Raw genomic sequence first — 24039 nt, 5'->3', positions numbered from 1 at the left:
CCTGTGTGCAGATGTACCGTCTGACTCTGCGCTGCAGCAAAGACACTGTGTCAAAGCGTCTCTGTGAGCTGCTGGCCCAACAGTTCTAGAGTCCACGCCTCCATGTGACCAGTACTCCTACCATCCCCACCAGCGACCTCTCCCTCAGACCCACCGCACCTGCCCTCCTTCCTCCAACAGAGAATCAGAGTAAAAAACCAAGAGTGTAACCTACATAAGGGAAAAGCAGCCGCTGCCAGCAGCAGCAATATTAATGTCATTCTTCCTGTTCCACATTCTGATTCTAGTTCATCCTCTACTTGTTTATTAACATAATGCTACATTATTGTTTTTGTTGGTTTACCTGTGTGTGTGTGTGTGTGTGTGTGTGTGTGTGTGTGTGTGTGTGTGTGTGTGTGTGTGTGTGTGTGTGTGTGTGTGTGTGTGTGTGTGTGTGTGTGTGTGTCCCACGGTTGTGGCTGGGGTCTCATTCTGCTCCATACAGACTGTGTGACGTAGTAATGCTGTGTGTGAGACATCGATTCGTTTATAGGACATTCCTTGAAGACCCTGCTAATGGCTCACCTGCCAACCTCTGCTTGAGCCTGTGGGACCTGGCAGTGAGCTGGTCTTGCATTCCCCCTGAAGAAGCACTTGAAGTGTTGGGGATGGCCTTTGAGGCACAGGCTCCTCCCCTCCGATTCCTCCCCCGTTCGTTTTCCACACACAATGTTCTCATTGAACTTATGTGTCGGTAAATGAATTGAATGCTTCCCAGACATTCCCATCAGCTTGTTTAGATGCTGATCATTTCATCCATCGTGAACAAAGTGAAGACTGCAGATAATCGGTGACCAGACCAGCAGCGACCCATCCATCGCCTTGAACGTGGTTCAGGTTTTGATTGAAAGCTTGGGGAGGCCAGCAGCCTGCCAGGTGTGCACAGTTTTCATTTGACTCCTGTACGACTGAAGCTTGTTTTTTCAAAGCTCGTCTCAAAGTAAAATCACGCCCCCACAGATGAGACCAAATCTTTTTCAAAAGGTGTTTGAACACCACGCTTTAGTTTTCCAAGACAGAACTGGCTACCTGTCTCCCCACCGCTGAAGAAGCACCGTGCAACGGTGGGCTTATGGATAAGACCAGTCCAAACAGGGACTGTGGTGTGGGCTGCTGCAGCCGTGCCGCTTTGGCTTTCTTTTGTTTTATTCTCCAGAGAAATGCACCGCCTTAATTGGGATTGAAGTAAACATACATGGTTGCATCAAATTTACCTCGTGGATCCCAAAGTTTGTGCTGGGACAGAGAAGCTCTCTACACACCTAGCAACATCCCAGCTGTGACACAGATTTCAGTCTGGTCAGCCTAACGTTACAGAATAAATCTGGTGTTTACACAAACAGCTGATATTCAGAAGTTGCTCATATCCAGCTGTGGATCTGAAATTTATCCACAACTCGTCCTGGCTGTTGTGTCATAATCAGCACTGATGTTCCCGGAGTACAGAATGTTAGACACCCAGATGTCCAACACAACTGGTGCGTGTGCGTGTGTGTGCGCGTGTGTGTGTGTGCGTGTGTGTGTGCGTGTGTGTGTGCGCGCGTGTGTGCGCGCGTGTGCGTGCGTGTGTGTGTGTGCGTGTGTGTGTGCGTGTGTCTGTGTGCGTGTGTCTGTGTGCGCGCGTGTGCGTGCGTGTGTGCGTGCGTGTGTGTGTGTGTGTGTGTGCGCGCGTGTGTGCGTGCGTGTGTGTGTGTGTGTGCGCGTGTGTGCGTGCGCGTGTGTGTGTGTGCGTGCGTGTGTGTGTGTGTAACCAGGTAAGAAAAAGAGCCTGCAGACATTTCTAATACATGGTCACATAATCTTCTGTGGCTGCGCAGCAATCACAGGACATAGAACTTTGTAGTGGAAAACGTAGTGATTTTGTCATTCTGTGCGTGTGTGTACATGAGTTTGTGTGCGTGTCTATGCAGTATCCACTAGCTAATGCAGCCTCATATATTGGTGTTAGGAACCTGTCCAATACCTGTGTTAGATTACAAGATTTACTCTGTAATGAAAAAATGTGAAGTAAAATTATGCCATATATATCCAAACTGATGCTTCCTGTCTCGTCACACTGACACAGTCTTCCTATATGAATGGCAGCCAGGCACAGGGGGCCACAAGCCAGTGCACTGCTAGTGTCTGCACATGCCCGGATAAATGGGGAGGGTCCTGATGTAACATGCAGATCAGCTTGTTTTGTTTTTTAAACGCCTGAACGCTCTCTAGCATTCACACTCTGCATCAGAAAGCAACCTGGGATTCAGACTGGAGTGGGATTAAAGTGATGATGAGATCACCTGATCTACCTGCCTGAGCTGCAGCCAATCAACAATCACCTGTGGTGCTGCTGGCCAACAGTGCACATGCAGAGATGGGACAAAGTACTGACGGCTGTATGAGACTGGACACTGAGGTGGGAGAGAAGGACGTATCTTTATACACTGATTGCAGACATGATGGAAATGTCAAGAAAACGGAAGGATTACTTCATCTTCTTCATGCTCATTCATCCAGCTAAGTAAATCCCCAACAGCTGATTCTGGCTGTGAGCTCAGTTCCTTGATCATTAACATGCAAAGGAACTGAGCTCACATTGTTCAGTGGGCTGGTTTCAGTCATTGTGCAAATGTCCCGTTTCTAAGGTTGAAACCTGCAGTCAGCTGAGACTGAAGAAGCCACCTGATGATGATGATGATGATGATGAAACGTTTCTCCACTGAAAGCGTCCAGATGAACAGAATCAACTTTTGGGGATTACTTCCATCATCTTCCTCCGTTCATGAGGAGCAGCTCATGAATGGACGTCCAGAGTAAGCAAGAAGTCTGGGTGGAAAGCCAACTGGTCCAAATCCATATGGAGGTAGAGGGATTTCTGAGTGAGAAGGCAGTGGGCTTTGTAGCCAGACTCATCCCTGAGACTGAAGCCATACCCAAGCCATGGAGAAGGAACCAGGGCATTTGTGTGATTGTCTCAGTCCTCAGGAATGTTTTGCCTAAATTCTTGGGGATCAACATATTTATTCTTTTTATTTTTTGGCAGATGTGAGAGAAGCTTTTGCATCGATTTTGGTCAGCAGTGATTTTCACCTTGAACCTCTCCTGTCGATGGTAGAAAGTTCCACAAGTCACCCGTAACTGCTATTCTGCAAAGGTGTCAGTCCCCTCATCACACAATCACGATTATTGGCCAGGTGTATGCGCAAACACAAGGAGTTTGGTTCTGATCGATGGTGTCTCTCAAGCACAACAATGTAAAACAATATGTAAACGACACGGTACACACACGCAAATATACAGGATTACAGAAATGAATACCACGGAGTCTGCATTAAGTGCAGTTGCAGTCTAGCAGTGTGACAGTTTAACTGTTTAGGAGGGAGATGGTGAGGGGAAAGAAACTTCCTGTGTCGGGGGGTCCTGGTCTGCAGGCTTCTGCACCGTCTGCCAGCAGGTCAAAGAGTCTGTGTCCAGGGTGTGAGGGGTCTGTGATGGTCTGCCCGTTTCCTGGTTACTGAGAGGTCACCCCAAAGAGCTGATAAACCTACTCTGTACATGTTTGACATCGAGCTCATTAACAGCAGTAACTTACTTACCCTGGGTCTACGTGCAGAAATGTTCGGCAAAGCAAGGAAATGGGATCCAGGCTGGAGGATTAGAGTTGCCAGAAGCAAAAGTAAGTGGGTATACAGGACAGCTACAAGTACCCGAGTATCTTGCAGGGCAATCACGATGAAGATGATGACAGACGGGAGAAGTGCCTGACATCAAGAAATCTTATCAGTAGCTAGAAAAGGTAGATCTACAGCACGGAGGCTGTCAACAGGATCCACGTTTCAGGCTGGTTGTGCAAAGGATGCTCCAGAGACGGTTCAGTGTAGTAATAGGATGCAAGCTGGGATACCTTTCACAACGTGAGGAGATCTTAGGTCTTAGTAGTATTAGGAACCTGCACATCTTCAGGGCACAGAGTGCAGACCAGGAACAGCTAAGATGCTGTGCAGAACCATCAAATGCTGCAAACCAATCCGCATGGTTTAAATTAGCATAGAAAGGTGGTAAAGAGTAGAAGAATGCAGGTTAACACCAGAGGGGGAGCAGTTAGCAGCATGCGGACAGGCAAACCTCGGCTGGTTATCCGCCATCAAAGCCTCTCAGTCTCATGTGCAGTGAGATGTTGCACTGTCAGGATACTTTGTTCATCCTCAGGGACATCATGTGGGTCACGGTTGCTCCACTACAGCAGCAGTAACACAAACAGGAGGTTAAAGCCGCTACTGCAGTAAGTACACAGGCCAGATGTGACTGGAGTGAACGTCATGTGCTGCAGCACTCACACTGGTGTCTGTACTGCTGAGGCGGCCCCACGGACAGCTGCGTCTGCGCGTGTGAAAGTGCGGCGGCGCAGTGATTGGCTGAAAATGACATCATCCAGTCCAGATCTATTGTTGGAAAGTTGATGAGCTCATCGTTGAGAATCCAGTGTGAGGAACACAGTGAGGAGGAAGGAGGACCTCGCTGCAGCGCAGCAGCTGACACCTCAGTAAGTACGGCGTGGATACAGCACGGATGCACCGTCGTGCAAAAGAGGAAACGCACACTGTTTGAATGTTTGTCTTCTAAGAACTGGTCACAGGACGTTTCACGCAGCGGAATTCTTTCCTACGGGTGTCGCCTGTGGTGCTGCAGGTATGGTCTTGTCTCGGGACAGAGAGATGGAGCGGCCCCCGCTGTCCGTCATCCTACCGCAGCTCTACCTCGGAGCAGAGAGCGACGTGACGCAGGTAGGAAGAGGACCCGTGCTGTCGCTATCAAAGACATAATAATGTCGCAATAACAGCTCCTGTGCAATGCTCTCACACAGCACAGCAGCACACGCGTGGCTGATGTGGACATTAAATAACATGAACTTACAGCTGCGCATGCTCACGTAAATCTGTTGCCTACTGAGCAGATCATTACTTCATGTGCAATATTATTATATTACCTTATTTTTAAACAATTCAAATATTTCACAAATTACGTGTGAAATATTTTTCTTGAGCACTTTGAGTGATTCTTTAATTTGTAACAAATAAAAAAATAGTGAAGTATAAAGTTAAAAGTGCTCTAAACAATTACCAACATTAATATGTACACAGAGACGATCACAGTTTATATGTGAGGTAGAGCACAGACAGCCAAGTTTCACTGTGAACTCTTGTACAGCAGAAACAAAGCGTGTGTGTGTGTGTGTGTGTGTGTGTGTGTGTGTGTGTAGGACCAGCTGGCCTCGCTGGGTATCTCCTATGTGCTGAGTGTGAGTCGCTGTAGCCCCCAGCCCTCCTTCCTGCCTGGTTCCAGGTATCTCCGCATTCCTATTGATGACTCTCTGTGGGATAACCTGCTGCCCTGGATCCCACAGGCTCTGCATTTCATTGGTAAGGCCTCACTCTCACATTACAGCAATAGAACAAGATTACCTCAGATTTCTAATGCACATGATCACTAAACACTCACCATGTTGTCATCATTGTGTTTGAACAATGCTTTACTTCTGTGACAGTGCAAGACGTTTGCATTCACGGCTCTATGCAGTCGGTTGAGTTAGCAGTGGCAATACGATAGAAGCTGCAGGCTATGAACCCTCATGCACAAGTCATGACGTTGTTTTTTAGATTTATTTTCAATTTTTAAATATTTATTATTGAATTTTTGTTTTCAAAAATGTAATTTGCAGTGTGGTTAGCTTTAGCCAATACAGCAGCTCTGTGTCCCGCTCGGCTGACTGTCACTATGCACTGTGTGTTCAGACGTAGCCATGTCGTCGGGGGCTTCGGTGCTGGTGCACTGTGCAGCAGGAATCTCCCGCTCCCCAGCTCTGGCTGTTGCCTATGTCATGTACAGTCTGGAAATGGACCTGGACCATGCTTACAGGTATGGCTAGTAGCACAAATTCATCCTGCAGAGGGGACTGAGCTCGACTTTGTCAAATAACATAAGAACACTGAAGAAGCCTTATTGATTTCCTTTCTAAAGCTGAGCATGAGTTGTTTAACTTACAGCTATCAGAGGTTTTCTGGCACTTTCACCACTCTGGTGAAATGAAGTTAACTCTGCTTATGAGTTTAAGTATTTGTGGTCTTGACAGTTGGAGACTTTTACCCATGAAAGACTTTCTCTAAACAGTCCACAGCACATGGTATTCACACTTTTCTCTACAACAGTCAACAACTCCAGAGAACAATGGATGCACACCTTTGTAAAGGAACCAGTATACATAAGTCATGTTTTAGGACTTCTCCTCTCAAAGACCTATATTTTGATATACATCAGAGGATCCAGATATTCCTGCCTTAACAAAGTATTTACATGCAGTTGTTGGAAAGGTTTATCTTGCAGGCTGCAGTTGTTTCCTTCCCAGCTGTGTAAATCTGCACCTGTCTTAATCTTGACAGATCTCCTTTGTCCCACTGTTCTGAGTCTCGATGCATTAGGCTTGTCAGAGGAAACGAGCAGATGTAGTCAGTCCTGATCAATAACAAGAAGGCTTTGTGAAGTTACAAGACATTATAGCAGCTTGAACACTTGCTAAACCTCTCAGTTAGTGTATGTATGCACTCTATATAAGCATTATCGAGACATTCAGTACACTCCAATGAGCATCTATTCACCTGTTATTCCTGTTTATTGTCGTACAGCCTGTAATACTGTGGTAACTGTCCCTGTAGCTCATTGCAGAGTACTACCTAGACTCAGTGTGACGTGTGAAATACTAGCAACAATAACCCACATCCTTTCTGTCCCCTTATAAGGTTTGTGAAAGAGCGTCGGCCCTCCATTTCCCCAAACTTCAACTTCCTGGGTCAGCTGCAGCACTTGCAGGGTGCTCTGAGCCAAAAGTCGCGTGGCCACGACCTCCTCATCCAGCAGCTGGCCAGTTGCCTGCCACCTGCTAACGACAGTGTGAACCTCTCTCACAGCAGTCAGAACAGTAACTGTCAAGCTAAGAGCGTCACCGCAGACTCAGCTCAGCACAAAGACAAAGCCCAGCAGAGACGCTGGCTGTCAGAGAGCGCTGACAACAAGCAGCAGCAACTGCGGACTCCTGAGTTGCCTCCCCGTCGTGACCTGCAGCCTGTGCAGAAACCATCGGAGGTTTCAGCTTGCCGTCCCTGTGAGCCCATCAACCCAACGCTAAAGGCCACCCAACTACAACTCCCATCAGGCTCTGCTTCTCTCTTAGAGAAACGTAAAAGCCTTACCCTCTCTTTGACCCCTTTGGGAATATGCCCTTCCTCCACAGCAAACGAGAGGCAACAAGAAAAAATGGTCGAGAGCAGGAAGACTGGCGAGCGCGCCGAGGTGAAGAGTTACCCTGGCTCCTACAGGCAGGCAGAGGCTATCCACAGGAAGCAGCGTCTCTCTGTCAGCCAGCACAGCAGAGCTGAGGTCAAGGAAAAGGGCCTGCTCTCACCTTTCAGCGTCACTCTCAACAAGCTGCTGGGTTGGGGGGAAAGGATACTGCTAGGAGGTGTTTTTGTGCACCCTGTGCAGATGGGACAGCCCGCACTGCCTTACAGGTGCTGAGGATACAAGGAAGCAGGTGGAAGGAGTTATCTGTGCATGTTTGTCAGAAGAAACCAAACTACACAGCTGATGTGCACGTGTAGTGAAAGAACCAATGTCTATTTATTTATTTATTTGTTGCAGAGTTGAATCTAAATGAGCTGAAAAGACAAAAAGCACCCGTTTATCATATTGTTGTGTTTATCATATTGTTGTTTATCATATTGTTGTGTTTATCATATTGTTGTTTATCATATTGTTGTTTATCATTGCACAGCGATCCCTGTTTCTGTTGTTTTTAAATGTAGTTGTTGAAAGGCTTTTGCCACAATGGTTTGTAATGTATTTACTGACGAATAAAGAGGACATTTTAACCATGTGTGTTTGCCTGTTTCTCAGTGTGAAGGGACTCGCCAGCCTCTCCACACAGTAAGCAGAGGGTTGCATAGAAACACAAGCATGCAGTGCTTTGAAGTGCCACAGTGAGCCAAGACTGGAGGTTTGCTAAAAAACTATTTGGACAAATATTCGTGTCAAAGCAGATCGGACCACAGTGGGTTTAAAAGCAAGTATGTGGATAAAGGGCAGACTTTCAGCTTGCATTCGAGGGCTTTAACAAAAGTGTAGTGTGAACAGGAACTGCATCCACTTTTATACAAGTTCCCACTTTGAGAGGCTCACAAATAACTGGGCGAACTAACATAGTGCAAATCCGTTTCCTGCCAGGTCTTTACCTCAGCTGTTGCTTCTTTGTGCATCTTTAACAACACTGCAACCATTGAGCATGTCCTATTTAGTTGTGTTGCTGCTTTGTTTCAGGCCGTTTTCATTGTGAGGCTGCAGCAGTATCACTTCACTGCGTGTTTACTTTGCCGTAACACACCTTCGGGATTTCTGAAGTATTCCACGCTGGAATTTCAGACGCTTCATTGTGTTATTAAAGCAGTTTGGTTCCGTTTCAAAGGGCGAATAACATCTTGTACAAAGTTTCACATCCGTTTAATCAGTGTCGTAAGTTCTCACGCTGCACGGGCACGTCCGTAGGAATGATGATGTCACGGATGCTCCGGTGACCGAATAAGGAAGCTGACACCCGAAAGATTAGTTTCAGAGTAGTTTTTAATTTGAAGCAGGCGAAGGCTGCCGTGTGTTTGTCCTCGCGTGGGGAAAGTCACCGCCGCCTCTGACATCAGTGTGATGTAGTTGCTGCTGTAGTTTCTTGAGGAAAGAGAAAAGAGGAAGCAGTTCCGCCCAGAAGCTGACTGGAGGCCGACGAGAAAAGAGGCGAAAGAAGAAAAGAAAAGGCGACGGCGATCTGCTACAGTCCCGCTGTAAGGCCCAACTCAAAGCAGACCCGTCGGTGCGTGTTATTGTGCTGCGTGGACAGTGGGACTCCGTCAGGACTTTGCTTTACAGGTGTGGCCCCGAGTCCGTCGTTCGCACACCAAACTTCAGTTTTGAAAACCGTCCATGTTGGTGTCTCCTTACAGTTAGCAGGCTTGCTGCGAGACCGGGATTTAACGCGCCCCTGAGGTCCTGCGGTGAGCTCGGAGAGGTTCTGGTCCGGACTGAAAATGAGTGGAGACGAGGAAAGATTCAAACTGGTGGTTGTGGGGGGAGGAGGAGTGGGAAAGAGCGCCCTTACCATCCAGTTCATCCAGGTACTGACTCCACGACACGTGTAGAACACACTGTGGACCTGTCTGTAGGTTAATGCGTCGATCCACTGGTGGTCGATCCACTGGTGGGTCGTTATTGAGCGGTTATTTCCACGAACTCAACCTTGTCAAGGTTCAACAAGTGACCTGCATTTGGAACAGATGAGCTGTTGGTTAATGGTTCACCACTAAAGTCTTATTCAGCTGTTGAGCAGCAGTCAAACTAAAACAAACACCAGCAGGCTTCTCCCTCCAGATGAAGTCATTCATTGTTAGAATCACAATAAAAGCAGTCAAGAGCTTAGTTACGCATCTGAAACCACCTCGGCCCAGCTGCTCATATTTAACTTGTGTATCTATACTTGATGATGCTTGACTGCTGCAACAGTGTTTAGCCTGGTGTTGGTAAACTGATGTACTGAGGGAGGAAACAGAAGGATGTAAACTTTCCTGGGTATAAACGACAGGTTACTGTTAGATGACTGCTGGGGAACATCGTGATGTCACAACCTCCAGGGACAAAGTTGAGCAGGAGTGCCAAGTTTAGGTTGCTCAGTTCCTGATCATACAGGAGAGTAGGTGGAGAAAGAAACAGGGGTTATCTATGAAACACAGTATAGTGTGACAGTAATTTCCATTTGAAATATTTTTAAATACTTAAACTCTAAACATGTTAGCAGTGCACTTCAGTAAGTTGGGTACCTTCCACCCCGGTTCTGTTAATGTGTCGCTGGGAATTGTTCCGTTCTGAGTCGGTGCTTCCACACTGTATGGTAAGTTTCTTCATTACCTCGGGCAAGCTTTTGTTGCACTCTGTTTAACACAGAAAGGTCTGCATTAAACTGGCTGCCTAATGAACGGCTGTAGTACAGTCACTGAGCACTGTAGCAGTAAATAGTGGATTATAGAACACTGAAGGAGAAGTACTGACGTGGTTACATATTCAGTCTAAACGTAATAATTCTCTGGGCACTTTTCATCATTTTTGCTGCGTCACTTTTGTTCTCGCCAGCTGTAAGTAATATAAATAAATGCCTGTTAGGCACTAGGCTTGGTTATGAGAGGTGTAAAACAAGCCAAGCTGTTCACAGTGTAGTGTTGATGTTAATAACTCGGAGTGTGTTCCACAGTCGTACTTTGTGTCCGACTACGACCCCACCATTGAAGACTCCTACACCAAGATCTGTACCGTGGATGGAAAGGAGACCCGGCTTGACAGTAAGACATTACACTGGAGATATACATGTCCTAATTCACACAGTGTCAGAGTAATTGCAGGGTTTGGAAAAAGCTTTGCGTGAAAACAAAGGGTGTGTTACATTGTGATGTGATACAGGCAGTGTGTTTGCTCTCTGGATGTTTCATTTCCCTTGTTAGGACTTGTTAGTGGGCTGGTGCTGTCAGGGTGGTGTGCTGGGCCACGCTGTTCTTTCACCACTTATTTGTGAATCATCAGACGCAGCAGAGGTGCTGTTTGTAAGACTCTTCCTCACCCTTCACAAACATCACACTTACCCTAATTGATACAGTTTAGTGATTTTTTTTTGGTGAATGCAACAGTAGAGAATCGGTTTTAGTGAAACCACTAAGAAAAACACTTGTTTCCTTAGTGGGTGATTTTTATGACACAGAACAAGTGAAACTTCAGCTTAATGTTACAGATGTTCTGTTAGCAGTACAGGTCACCATGTATACACTATATTTGGAAAAGGTTGATTCTGTTCATCTGGACGTTTTCAGTGGTGGTTTTCATCCAGGTGTTTATAAGGTTGGAAACCTGCCGTCAGCTGGATGATGACGAAACGTTTCTCACACTGAAAACATCCAGATGAACAGAATCAACCTTTTCAGACTTATTTACCTGGATGATTGAGCGTGCATCAAGACATGTGTACACTATATTAGCAAAATTATTTGCTAGTCTGTCTACATATGTGTACGAAGTTGGGTGACATCCTATTCCTAATCCATGGCTTTAATATGATGTCGGCTCACCGTTAGCGGCTACAGGAAGGCTTTCCACAAGGGTTAGGAGTGTGTTCATGGGAATCTTTGACCGTTGCTCCTGAAGCACATTTGTGAGGTCAGACACTGATGTTGGCTCACAGTCTCTGCTAATTCATCCCAAAGGTGTTCCCTCGCATTGAGGTCAGGACTCTTTGCAGGCCAGTCACGTTCTTCCATCTGTGTAATGCAATAACTTGCTTTGTGACTGGTGCATAGTCATCTTGGAATGGGGAGGGGCTAGGGCTGTTCGATATGACGATATATATCTGACGATATAAAAACATCTATCCTTTCATTTTACGCTATCGTTTGTTTCGTGGTGTCGCAAAATAAACTGTTTACGGCAATATTCATGGTTCTGATGGTCACTGTAGTTATTATTAATTTTCTCTCTCTTATATTTAATATAACCACACTACGGACGGACAAGCGCCTGTTTTTATGCGTTGTCGTTAGCAACAACGACGGTAAAACCATCGCATGTCCGCTTGTTTATTTTCCACATAAACCTTTCACAATAAAGCTCAAGATCCTGTTGAGACTTTTCAAAATAAACGGAATCACGTGAAAAAGTATGCAGAGTGTTTATGGATGAGAAGTAAAAAAGAGCCGCCAGGTGCTAAAAAGTAAACCTTAGACTCAAACGTTAGAACAGGCTTTTCCCCGCAGCACGCCGTGTAATGAATACAAAGAAAACGGCGGCCGTTACAACCTGTGTCTAAAAATGTGTCGTTTCATGCATCGACTCCGGGTACACGGCGCCCAACTGGAAACACTTCACCTACCCGAGATTCACAGAATTTACAGAAAATATTATTTTTTTGTGATTTATATCGTTACCGGGACGATGGAGGTTTTATATCGGGATATGAGATTTTGGTCATGTCGCACAGCCCTGGGAGGGGCCATTGTCACCTGTTCCCACAAAGTTGCGAGCATGAAGTTGTCCAAAATGTCTTGGTATGCTGAAGGATTAAGATCACTGGAACGAAGGGGCTGAGCCCAGCTTCTAAAAACAACCCTACACTATAGTCCACCGAACTTTGCATGTGGCACAATGCAGTCTAAGTAATGCTCTCCTGGTAACCACCAAACCAGGACTTATTCATACGTTTGCCAGATTAGTCATTGCAGAGAACATGTCTCCACTGCTCTAGAGTCCAGTAGTGGCGTGCTTTAATACCACTGCATCCCACGTTTTGTAATGTGCTTGGTGATGTAAGGCTTGGATGCGTTCCATGAAGCTCTGTATGTGCTGTTCTTGAGCTAATCTGAAGGCCACATGAAGTTTGGAGGTCTGTAGCAGTTGGGCCTCATCTGCTGACCCTGCTCTGACTCACCACTTTGTGTGAGTTGCTGACCTTCCTAAATGAGACACAGGTGAAACTTAAATAGTGGCTGATCAGCCCACAAAACGCAAAAAGGGGTAGAACACACAAATACCCAACTGAAACTAACATAACAAATCCCATCCCCCCCATGATCCAGAGTTGTGGTATGGCCCAATTTGCAGGTCTCCATATAGGCTTGCTCCGCCCCTTTTCCGCCCCTGGTGGTGGCTGTAGCTCAGGTGGCAGAGCAGGTCAGCCACTAATCAGAAGGTCGGTGGTTCGATCCCAGGCTGCATCCTGGCTGCATGTCAAATATCCTTGGGCAAGATACTAACCCCGTGTTGGCCTACTGGTGGTGGTCAGAGGGCCCGGTGGCGCCAGTGTCCGGCAGCCTCGCCTCTGTCAGTGCGCCCCAGGGCAGCTGTGGCTACAATGTAGCTTGCTATCGCCAGTGTGTGAATGTGTGTGTGTGAATGGGTGAATGACTGAATGTAGTGTGAAGCGCTTTGGGGTCCTTAGGGACTAGAAAAGCGCTATACAAATGCAGGCCATTTACCATTTTCCACCTATTAGCTCATCACTGAGGGACTGGGAGCAGCTGAGGTAACTGAGCAAACAAAGACAGATTAAATCATAAAGACACAACAGTGTAAACTAGACTGTGCACACTTGTTTTAGAATGCAGTGTTCTGTATGTACATTAGTTCTAAATCAAAACAAATTCTTTATTATCCTGTAAATTAAATCCTGTATTTAAAGAAAGAAAAGTGTAGGTGTAGTGTTACGTGTAAGCCTCTACACTGTTTGGCAGATATTCCCACGTGTGGCTGTAACTGCAGCCATCACACTATAATACCACGTCACTGTAGAACATTTAGCGGCCAGAAAATTTCACCACTGCAGTTCAGTTCAATGTCTTTTCTATAGCGCCAGTTATCTATACAACAGTTGCTTCAAAGTGCTTAAATCACGGTGAAATTCAGTGAACTCCTGAGAGCAACCCATCCTTTCACAAAGTGTCCGTAGAAGTGCTCAGCATGTTGGGTTTTATACACCTGAGGCTGTAGAAGTGATTGTACCAATGATTTGGATGGGTGAGTGAATACTTTTGGCAATAATATAGTGTATGTCTGTGAATACTATGTATGTTTTGTATTTATGTGTATATGTGATCATGTCTCTGTGTGCATCAGTCTTGGATACAGCAGGTCAGGAGGAGTTTGGTGCGATGAGGGAGCAGTACATGCGGTCTGGAGAAGGCTTTTTACTGGTGTTTGCACTCAATGACCGTGGCAGGTACGTGTGTGATGTTTGTTTGTATGTCGCTTGTATAGAGTGCTATAAAGTTATACTCTAAAGCTATGTACACACGATGTAGCGATGTGGCAGCTAGAGACCACAGGAAGCAAGTGACTGAAGTGACTGCGAGTCAGCATTAAGAATAGAATAGCCTTTTATTGTCATTGTACATGTACAAAGAAATTATGGGTGCGCCATGCGCCCGCCGGGGCCACGCGCCCGCCGGGGCCACGCGCCTGGGAGTGGAAAAAAAAATAGTAGAGATATCAGGAATAAAGCGCAACAAAAAGACGTATATACAGTCTAGAGAAATATATAGCCAACAACAGAAAGGGACATGTTGGAGAGCAAAGTGCTTGATTGGAGGTAGCACAAAGGAAAGACTTGGTCTGCATAGAGTCCGTCTGTGGTTGGCCTGAAACATGAGGGTAACTGAGACCATGGCCCAGGGTACGCAGCTGTTAGTGAGTCTGGGGCTGTGGGACCCAGACTGAAGACCACTGAATACCATTGATTGAGATGTGACCTGGTAGGAAATATCTTAGAGGCTCAACTGGAACCTGGAATCTCTTCAACCAGTCATCATCTTCAAAGTGATGTGCGATGAGCAGGCTGGTTCCTGTGTAGATGCAGTTTCATTTCTAGTAATATTTCCTTAGAGAAGGATGTATAACATGACAAGTCCAGCTCTGTGAAACCAATTCTTGTGTACAGAAAGGTCCTGGTTTCCATTAGTAAGTTGTTCCTGGGTCAGGTTTCACTTCATCTTTTTTCTTCTGTTTTGGGTGCTTTTCCTCCTGGGCACTCTTATGATCCAGCTTTTGGTTTCTAATGTATTACTTCATATAAAAGACTGTCCCCATTCTCAGGAGGAGGAGAGAACCACAACTTTAGAGTGTGATGCCACATTTTATTCATCTGAAACTCAATTATGGACAAGAAAGACACAAATGTAACCTTTTTGTAATAATCTGGTCCTGTGTTATCTTTTGCCCATTTACTCTCAGAGCACCTGCACACTACACTGCAGTACAGGGGGGCGTGGAGCCCTCCAGCCTGCATGTCAAAGTATCTTTGAGCAGATGGTGCACACAGTTGCCGCCAGTGCGTCACAGTGTGTGTGAATGTTATATGACTTGTAATAGAAAGTGCTTCAAGTACTTAATTAGAAGTGAAAAGCTGCATCTGTAAGTCCAACACTTCAGAAGAAACTCACCGTAGCCTCTGCTGTTTGGTAATGAATCTTTTTCAGCTTCAGCCGAGGGTTGAACCAGGAACAACTACACAGTAACAAAAACAGACTATTTAACAACACAGTATGTTAATATATAAGGAATAAGGAAGACTTTGTCTGGAACTATTAAAATGGATATGAAGGGCTATTTTAATCTGTGACTGGTAATGATTTCTGTCCTTCCAACTCTCAGCTATCATGAAGTCCAGAAGTTCCACACCCAGATCCTGAGAGTGAAAGACAGAGATGATTTTCCCATGGTGCTGGTTGGAAACAAGGCAGACCTGGAACAGCAAAGAGTGGTAACTAACAACAACCGATACTCCTCTATAATGTCATTTTTCTTCTATTCCAGATCTACTGCAGAAGGGAAGTTCTGGAATCTCAACAGTTTAGGAGATATCTGCAGTTTATAAACAACTTTTCTGGCTTAGTCTCATTTATTCCACAAATTATTATACAAGCAGAATCAACTCCTGTAACTCAGGAGCTCCAGGCATCCACTTATCAAATGTCCAAGGTTCCAATTCCTGTAATCTGACAGTTAAAGTGTGCCTGTGACAGATGAACCTGCACCCCAAATTACTAAAAATAATATAGAGGAAGATTGGAAAATACAGATGCCAGTCCATTTACTCTATTAATAATTGGACCACTGGTTCAGAGACAGGTCCTGAAAGGACTGGAAAACCACAGCTCAACAACGTACAGACGTGGACAAAACTGTTGGGACCCTTCAGTCAATGAAAGAAAAACTCATAATGCTCACAGAAATAACGTTAATCTGACAAAAGTACAAATAAATACAAATTCGATGAATGTTAACCAATGAAAGTCAGACCATGCTTCAACAGAATTATTTAAAAAATAAATGCAGGGAGCTAGGGCTGCCACAAACAATTATTTTGATAGTCGACTAATCAGATCATCATCCACTGGATGTAAAACTACAGCTTATTGCACCAGCAGCATCTGCTCTTATATAACTATCATTAGCTTACAGCTTTAAGTGTTTAAGGTCTGTGCTAACTAAAAATAAAGACAAGATGATAGTTTATTAAATTTTAATGAAGTTTGCAGATTGTTTCAGTGAAGTTTAATAAACTCCTTGCTATCTAAAATATAACAGGACACTGGAGTAAATTCTGGAGCATCTCACACTTCTGATAATCAGCTGTCTGCTTGATGTTTATTCAGCTGTGTAAAAACTATAACTTTAATCTCATCCAAACCGATTTACTCAGGAACAAATAAAACACTGAAAAAAGCCAAACAATAACATTGTTAATTTATCTAAGTGACTCATATATCATGTTTAACCTGAGTAGCGAAAGACGGCGGTGGGTTTGAAAACGATTTGCCGGGAGTCCGGTGTTCTCACGGCGCTAGTGAGCCTAGCCCCCGGCTAGCTATCAAGCTAGTGGGTAACAGACGTCTCCGAAAACGAGAGAGAGAGAGAGAGAGAGAGAGAGAGAGAGAGGGAGCTGTGCGTGAAGTGTGATTTTTTTTTTTTTTTTTTTTTTTTTTTTTTTTTTTTTTTTTTGGAAGCAAAACAGCAAAAGTCAGAGTGAATTCATGACGATGTTTACGTGAAGCGTAGTTTGGATCTTCTTTTGCTGCTGGTTTACTCAATATTGTTTAGAGAGATAAAACTAACAGCTGTAGAATCGGCGCAAAAAGGGCGTGAACACAAAGCGTGGAGCCGCCGAAACCTCAGAATCAGCGAGCTGTCGGCTTTCAGCCCCGACCGTGTCCGTGCCGTCGGGTGAGAAAGCCACATCTGACTGATTCTGATCCATCGGTGGGTCCACGCTTTGTGTTTACATCTTTGTGCAGAGGCCGTGTTGCTGCTCTCATTTACTGTTTTAAATGTTTGGTGGTTGTTGAAATTTTGTGAGGTTTCACCTGAGATTCTGGCGTTTAGGGCAAAATACATTTATATAAAAAAATCGATTCAGGATCTTAATCAGAATCAGAATCAGAATACTTTATTGATCCCTGGGGGAAATTATTTTTTGTTACAGTGCTCCATTATAAACCAACATTAAGACAAGACAGACAATACACTAACTAAGAATAGTACAATATATACATATATATACATACATACATACATAAGTCACTTATAAATAAATAGCTGAAAAAGAAACATGTGTAGCTGTAGCAGCAAACAGTGTGTTAAGTGGATGCGTTGTACAGGGAGATGGCCACAGGCAGGAAAGATTTCCTGTGTTGTTCAGTGGTGCATCATGGGTAATCTCAGTCTCTCACTGAACGAGCTCCTGTGACTGACCAACATGTCATGGAGTGGGTGGGAGGTGTTATCCAACATTGTCTTTATCTTGGACAGCATCTGCCTCTCCGACACCACCTTGAGGGAGTCCAGCTCCATCCCCACAACATTGCTGGCCTTACGGATCAGTTTATTAAGTCTGTTGGCATCTGCGACCCTCAGCCTGCTCCCCCAGCATGCAACAGCATAGAGGATCGCACTGGCCACAACAGACTCGTAGAAAATCCTCAGCATTTTCTGGCAGATGTTGAAGGACCTCAGTCGCCTCAAAAAATAGAGACGACTCTGGCCCTTCCTGTAAAGTGCTGTGGTGTTTTTAGCCCAGTCCAGTTTATTGTCAATGTGTACTCCAAGGTATTTATAGTCCTCCACAATGTCAACACTGACCCCCTGGATTGAAAAAGGGGTCAAGTGTTTCCTGGTCTTCCTGAAGTCCACGATCAGTTCCTTGGTCTTTGCCACGTTGAGCTGCAGATGATTCTGCTCACACCACGTGACAAAGGAGTCGACCACAGCCCGGTACTCTGTCTCATCATCCCTGCTGATGCATCCAACCACCGCAGAGTCATCAGAAAACTTCTGAAGATGGAGGTCTCTGTGCAGTGGCTGAAGTCTGTGGTGTAGAGGGTGAAGAGGAAGGGGGAGAGGACAGTCCCCTGTGGTGCCCCTGTGTTGCTGATCACCTTGTCAGACACACACTGTGGGAGACGTACATATTGTGGTCTTCCTGTCAGGTAATCAACAATCCAGGACACCAGAGAAGCATCCACCTGCATCGCTGCTAACTTATCACCCAGGAGGGTCGGCCTGATGGTGTTGAAAGCACTGGAAAAGTCAAAAAACATGACCCTCACAGTGCTCGCCGGCTGGTCCAGATGGGTGTAGACACGATTGAGCAGGTAGATGATGGCGTTCTCAGTTCCGAGACGAGGCTGATAAGCGAACTGAAGGGGATCCAGATGTGGTCTTACTATGGGTCGCAGCTGGTCCAGGATGAGCCTTTCCAGGGTCTTCATGATGTGGGAGGTCAGTGCCACGGGCCTGTAATCCTGGGGGCCACTGGGACGTGGCGTCTTTGGTACAGGGACGAGGCATGATGTCTTCCACATCACTGGGACCCTCTGCAGACTCAGACTCAGCATAAACAGTTTATGAAAGACTCCACACAGCTGGGGGGCACAGGTCTTGAGGACGAGGGGACTCACTCCGTCTGGTCCAGCAGACTTGCCTGAGTGAAGTCTCCTCATTTGCATCTCAACCTGGTATTGAGTGAAGGTGATGGGTGGGGGAGGGGTGTCAGGAATCTCACAGGAGGCAACAGCGCCATGTGAATCGATATCACGTTATCCAAGCCAGAATCGATTTTAATCGATGAATCGATTATTACCAGCACACCGCAGACCACGGCCTCTCTGTGTGAGGATCTAAACGTATTCTACGCTAGATTCGACACAGCGAACACCATGAGACCGGACAGTGTGCGCGCCGCGGATGACGTCAGTGCGCACACTGTGTCTGAGGAGGATGTGCGGAGGTGCTTCAGGAAGGTGAACGCACGCAAAGCTACTGGTCCGGACGGGATTCCCGGCCGCGTCCTCAAGTCATGCGCGGCTCAGCTGGCTGGAGTGTTCATACACATCTTCAACCTTTCCCTCTCTCTGTCTGTAGTCCCAGCCTGCTTCAAAATGGCCACCATCGTCCCTGTACCCAAATCCTCCACCATCTCCTCATTGAACGACTGGCGACCTGTAGCCCTGACCCCCATCGTAAGCAAATGCTTCGAGAAGCTGGTCAGGGACTTCATCTGCTCTGCACTACCCGACTCACTGGACCCTCTACAGTTTGCATACCGCCACAACAGGTCCACTGATGATGCCATAGCCCTGACACTACACACTGCCCTGTCACACCTGGAGAAGAGAGACACGTATGTGAGAATGCTGTTTGTAGATTACAGCTCAGCATTCAATACCATCGTTCCCTCGAAGCTGGACAGGAAACTGCAGGATCTAGGACTGAGCAGCTCCCTCTGCAGCTGGATCCTTAGCTTCCTGTCTGACAGACGCCAGGTGGTCAGACTGGGCAGCATCACCTCATCCCCCATCACACTGAACACTGGTGCTCCACAGGGGTGTGTACTGAGCCCTCTCCTGTACTCACTCTACACCTACGACTGCACAGCCACTAACAGCTCCAACATCATTGTGAAGTTTGCGGACGACACTACAGTGGTGGGTCTTATCACCAACGGTGATGAGACGGCTTACAGGGAGGAGGTCAGCGCCCTGACCCACTGGTGTCAAGACAACCATCTCACCCTCAACGTCGCAAAGACAAAGGAGTTGATAGTGGACTTCCGGAGGTGCAGAGAAGTACACACCCCCATCACCATCAACGGCGCTGCTGTGGAGAGAGTGAGCAGCTTCCGGTTCCTTGGTGTACATCTGGCTGAGGATCTTACGTGGTCAGTACACACAAACAAAACAGTGAAGAAGGCGCAGCAGCGCCTCTTCTTTCTCAGGAGACTGAAAAGATTCGGCATGAGCCCCCGCATCCTCAGGACCTTCTATCACTGTGCCATTGAGAGCATCCTCACTGGATGCATCACCACCTGGTATGGCAACAGCACCGCCTACAACCGCAAAGCTCTCCAGCGAGTAGTGCGGTGCTCTGAACGGATAATTGGAGGTGAGCTTCCCTCCCTCCAAGACATCTACAGGAAGCGGTGCCTGAGGAAAGCGGGGAGGATCATCAAGGACTCCAGTCACCCCAGCCATAAACTGTTCAGACTGCTTCCATCAGGAAGGAGGTTCTGCAGCATCCGGTCCCGTACCAGCAGACTGAGAGAGAGCTTCTTCCATCAGGCCATCAGACTGCTGAACACGTCATAGACACCTCAGCTTCACTACTGGAACTTTAACATTATGCACTCCATACTGTACAGGGCGATCGTGGCTCAAGAGTTGGGAGTTCGCCTTGTAATCGGAAGGTTGCTGGTTCGAGCCCCGGCTTGGACAGTCTTGGTCGTTGTGTCCTTGGGCAAGACACTTCACCTGTTGCCTACTGGTGGTGGTCAGAGGGCCCGGTGGCGCCAGTGTCCGGCAGCCTCGCCTCTGTCAGTGCGCCCCAGGGTGGCTGTGGCTACAATGTAGCTGCCATCACCAGTGTGTGAATGTATGTGTGAATGGGTGGATGACTGGATATGTAAAGCGCTTTGGGGTCCTTAGGGACTAGTAAAGCGCTATATAAATACAGGCCATTTACCATTTAATGCCACTGTTTTGCACATGTCTCAACTCTGTATATTTTTATATATTTTATTTATTGTTTACTCTATTTAATTTGTAAAGTATGTGTACACACACACACACACACACACACACACACACACACACACGTAGAAAAATATTTAGTATACACATCCAGAAATGCATACACTATTATATATTGTACATATATTTATTAGTTTCAGATGTAGCCATTCTTGTATTTTGCTTGTTTACATTATTGTATTTTGCACAACTCTGTTGCTTGTGAAGCTCGCACACAAGAATTTCACTCACATGTGCTGTACCAATGTACCTGCACATGTGATGTGACAATAAAAGTGATTTGATTTGATTTAAAACCCACCCCTCTGTTCAGATACTTCCAACAGGTGTATCTACTAAAAATCTCAGAATCTGTGACCTTGACCTCAGTGTCCCCAGTGTTTTGGGTTTTTTGTCTTGTCCCACAGGATTTTTAAGTCTTCTGCTTGTTGAGATTCCTTACCTTCATTTTTTTCAGGACAAAGTGACAACAGTGACAAGTTTTCTGCATATTTTTACAGGATGACAAGAACAGCACTGGATCTCAGACGTGATATTGTTTATTGTGTCTGCAGATACCCAAGGAGGACGCACAGGCGTTTGCCAGAGAGAACAGGATCCACTACATGGAGGCCTCGGCGAAGAATCGCTTCAATGTTGATGAAGCCTTCTTGGAGCTTGTGCATATTATTAGGTACAGTCCTTATTTATGAGAGTTTGTTTTAGTTCACGTCCCTGCTGGGACTAGCGTCGTTTGAAGCTTTGTAAGATCACAAAAGACGCAGGAATAAGTAGCAGGATTTAAGAGTGTAATAACGGACTGAAACAGAAGATGGCAGCACTGCATGTACAGCTCAGTTTCCAACAATGGCGGCAGCTAGTTAGTTTTAATATTACTCTTATTATTCTTTCTGGGTAACAAAATAAACGTTTAACATATTTTCAGGCGAGAATGTAGCTGTGTAAACCTCAAATATCTGCTCAGTTTATCAGGACACCGCATATTTTCAAAAGCGCTCCGACGTTTTCGGAGACGTCTGTTACCCACTAGCTCGATAGCTAGCCGGGGGCTAGGGTCACTAGAGCCGTGAGAACACCGGACTCCCGGCAAATCGTTTTCAAACCCACCGCCGTCTTTCTCTCTCAGGTTAAACATGATATATGAGTCACTTAGATAACTTAAAATGTTATTGTTTGGCTTTTTTCAGTATTTTATTTGTTCCTGAGTAAATCGGTTTGGCTGAGATTAAAGTTATAGTTTTTACACAGCTGAATAAACGTCAAGCAGACAGCTGATTATCAGAAGTGTGAGATGCTCCAGAATTTACTCCAGTGTCCTGTTATATTTTAGATAGCAAGGAGTTTATTAAACTTCACCGAAACAATCTGCAGATTTCATTAAACTTTAATAAACTATCATCTTGTCTTTATTTTTAGTTAGCACCTGAAACACTTAAAGCTGTAAGCTAATGATAGTTATATAAGAGCAGATGCTGCTGGTGCAATAAGCTGTACTTTTACGTCCAATGGATGATGATCTGATTAGTTGACTAATCATAAAAATAATCGGTGACTATGCTGTAGGAAGTAGTGGTCACTCTTATTACAGCAGTGTTTCCCAGGACTAATCAGGTGGAACCAGATAATCTAACACGGCACACCGAAGCCACCGGCGTGCGTAACGGGTAGCAATGACATTCTCTTCCACTAGAGGGCAGTACAACCACCTGCTTTAATAAATGTGTTGCCAACTAAGTAAAACAGAAGAGGACAAAGAAGAACTTAAATAACAGTCATGCTGTGAGACTATGCAGCGCATAACAGCAATAGATAAATTTAAAAAGAAAAAGTGTTCAGTCTGACCTGGTCCTGGAGAAAACGCGACCCAGATGAAGGCCCTAGCATGAGTAGTGGTCAGAAGGAAGCAACATTTTTGACATTTCTGTTTAGTGGAGTGCTGCGGGATTTTTCTAATGTGAAATATGAACTGTGCCTCTAAAGCCTGAGAAACACTGTATTACAGCACCATTACCAACTTGGGTTTAGTATTCATATTTTGGCACTGGGCAAATGTTGGCATGGCATTTTATAACCAAAGCTAACAAATTGTGTCAAAACCTGTGACAACAGATACATCGTTGGATTTTGTGACCAAGAATTTTTCTTACATTATTCAAGCCAGCATCATATATGGTTGATACTGAATCGCCTCTGTGAATAGGAGCAAAGTGTGAGGATGATTAATCCCTTTATCTGTTCTCCTGCTTTACAGACAGTTTCAGGAGATGGAGAGCCCTCCTCCAACTCATCACACAGGGAAGGAGAAAAGTCGTGGCTGTCCCTGTGTCATCCTTTAAGCACTATTATTACGAATACCAAAGCCTCATTCCTCTGCAGAAAGGTGTTTTTGTGTGTACATATGAGTGTGTATGTGCGCAAGAGAGAAGGTGGATCAGTTTCTTTCCAGATGATTACATTTGCACTTTTGTTAAAAGCAACATTTAATTTGGTTTAATTTTAAGTAGAGAACTGAAAGGAAGAGGTGTGATCAGCAGCAGGGCGGCACTTGTGACGCAGATTAATAATAACGTTACAACACAAATCATAATTTGTGTCCACAAATAGAAATATCACCAAAAAATGTAGTATATAATTCACTCTTCAGTGATGCTATTTTAAACAAATCCAGATACCAGCATCTGCAACACCACGGCATCCATAACTGTCTGAAGAAATGACATTAAATGTGCTATGTGCAAAAATTAGCATGTCATAAATGGACAAGTGCTGATTTTCCCCTTAGCATGGCTTCGTATGTTAAGTCGTAAGGGCCAAAGCGATGCCATTTTCCATGCCCTCCTGCAAAGGGGCAGGAGAGCTCCAAAGAAGTATTATTATTCAAGACAAAAAGAAGAATCATAGCAGAAGCTGGAGTCAGTCTCAAAAGACGAACAATATTGAATACATCCATGAATAACATGTCATTTAAGATCCTGATCAAATGACAGTATTGGCCATGTGTTGTGCGATGGCTGCATCGTTGCATCGTGGTACTCTATACTATGTATTTGGGGGGTTTTGTACTTTTTCTTTGTATTTCTCTACTTTATCATCGTAATTGTGAAAATGCAGTATAAGCGTTTTGAGTGCTCCAGTGTAGTAGAAAGTGCTACAGAAGAACCTGTCCATATACTGGAAGGGTGTGGTCACAACTTCGTGGGTCTCCAGGTGGCGAGAAGCTTGATGTCCTAAGAACAGTTAAGATACTGAACAGAACCCGAAAATATATTGAATTAAGTCACTTTTATAAACTATTAAAACATTTATCTGAACTTTA

The 24039-nt window shown here is 45.3% G+C and overlaps 3 protein-coding genes across 5 annotated transcripts in view; all 3 read left to right on the top strand.

Annotated features, from left to right (window-relative positions):
• The window catches only part of ap2a1 (adaptor related protein complex 2 subunit alpha 1), a 39150-nt gene extending 37078 nt beyond the window's left edge, over nt 1-2072 (top strand). For both annotated transcript variants that reach the window (XM_085269858.1, XM_085269859.1), the window contains one exon: nt 12-2072. In XM_085269858.1, the coding sequence (XP_085125984.1) occupies nt 12-89 (78 nt within the window). In that variant the 3' untranslated portion in view covers nt 90-2072. The remainder of the gene's footprint in view (nt 1-11) is intronic.
• Nucleotides 2073-4452: 2380 nt separating this feature from the next.
• On the top strand, nt 4453-7948 carry LOC146575237 (uncharacterized). The gene is made up of 5 exons (XM_085269861.1): nt 4453-4564; nt 4646-4805; nt 5282-5441; nt 5814-5937; nt 6816-7948. The coding sequence occupies exons 2-5, from the start codon at nt 4713-4715 to the stop codon at nt 7588-7590; spliced, it is 1152 nt and encodes a 383-aa protein (XP_085125987.1). The 5' UTR covers nt 4453-4564; nt 4646-4712; the 3' UTR covers nt 7591-7948.
• Nucleotides 7949-8610: 662 nt separating this feature from the next.
• rras (RAS related) lies at nt 8611-24039 on the top strand. 2 transcript variants are annotated; one of them, XM_085269862.1, is made up of 7 exons: nt 8611-8985; nt 9060-9230; nt 10358-10445; nt 13759-13861; nt 15292-15400; nt 21278-21396; nt 22975-24039. In XM_085269862.1, the coding sequence occupies exons 2-7, from the start codon at nt 9144-9146 to the stop codon at nt 23057-23059; spliced, it is 591 nt and encodes a 196-aa protein (XP_085125988.1). In that variant the 5' UTR covers nt 8611-8985; nt 9060-9143; the 3' UTR covers nt 23060-24039. The 2 variants fall into 2 exon arrangements, with proteins under 2 accessions (XP_085125988.1, XP_085125989.1); XM_085269863.1 differs by lacking the exons at nt 8611-8985; nt 9060-9230 and adding an exon at nt 9277-10000.

This window comes from Mchenga conophoros, linkage group LG4 (assembly GCF_057382185.1).
Source record: "Mchenga conophoros isolate Kocher_MC1m ecotype Shallow Benthic linkage group LG4, M_conophoros_male_GT1.1, whole genome shotgun sequence".
NCBI lineage: Eukaryota > Metazoa > Chordata > Actinopteri > Cichliformes > Cichlidae > Mchenga > Mchenga conophoros.
The sequence above is the reverse complement of the archived record's forward strand: the minus strand, read 5'-3'. Positions and strand labels throughout refer to the sequence as shown.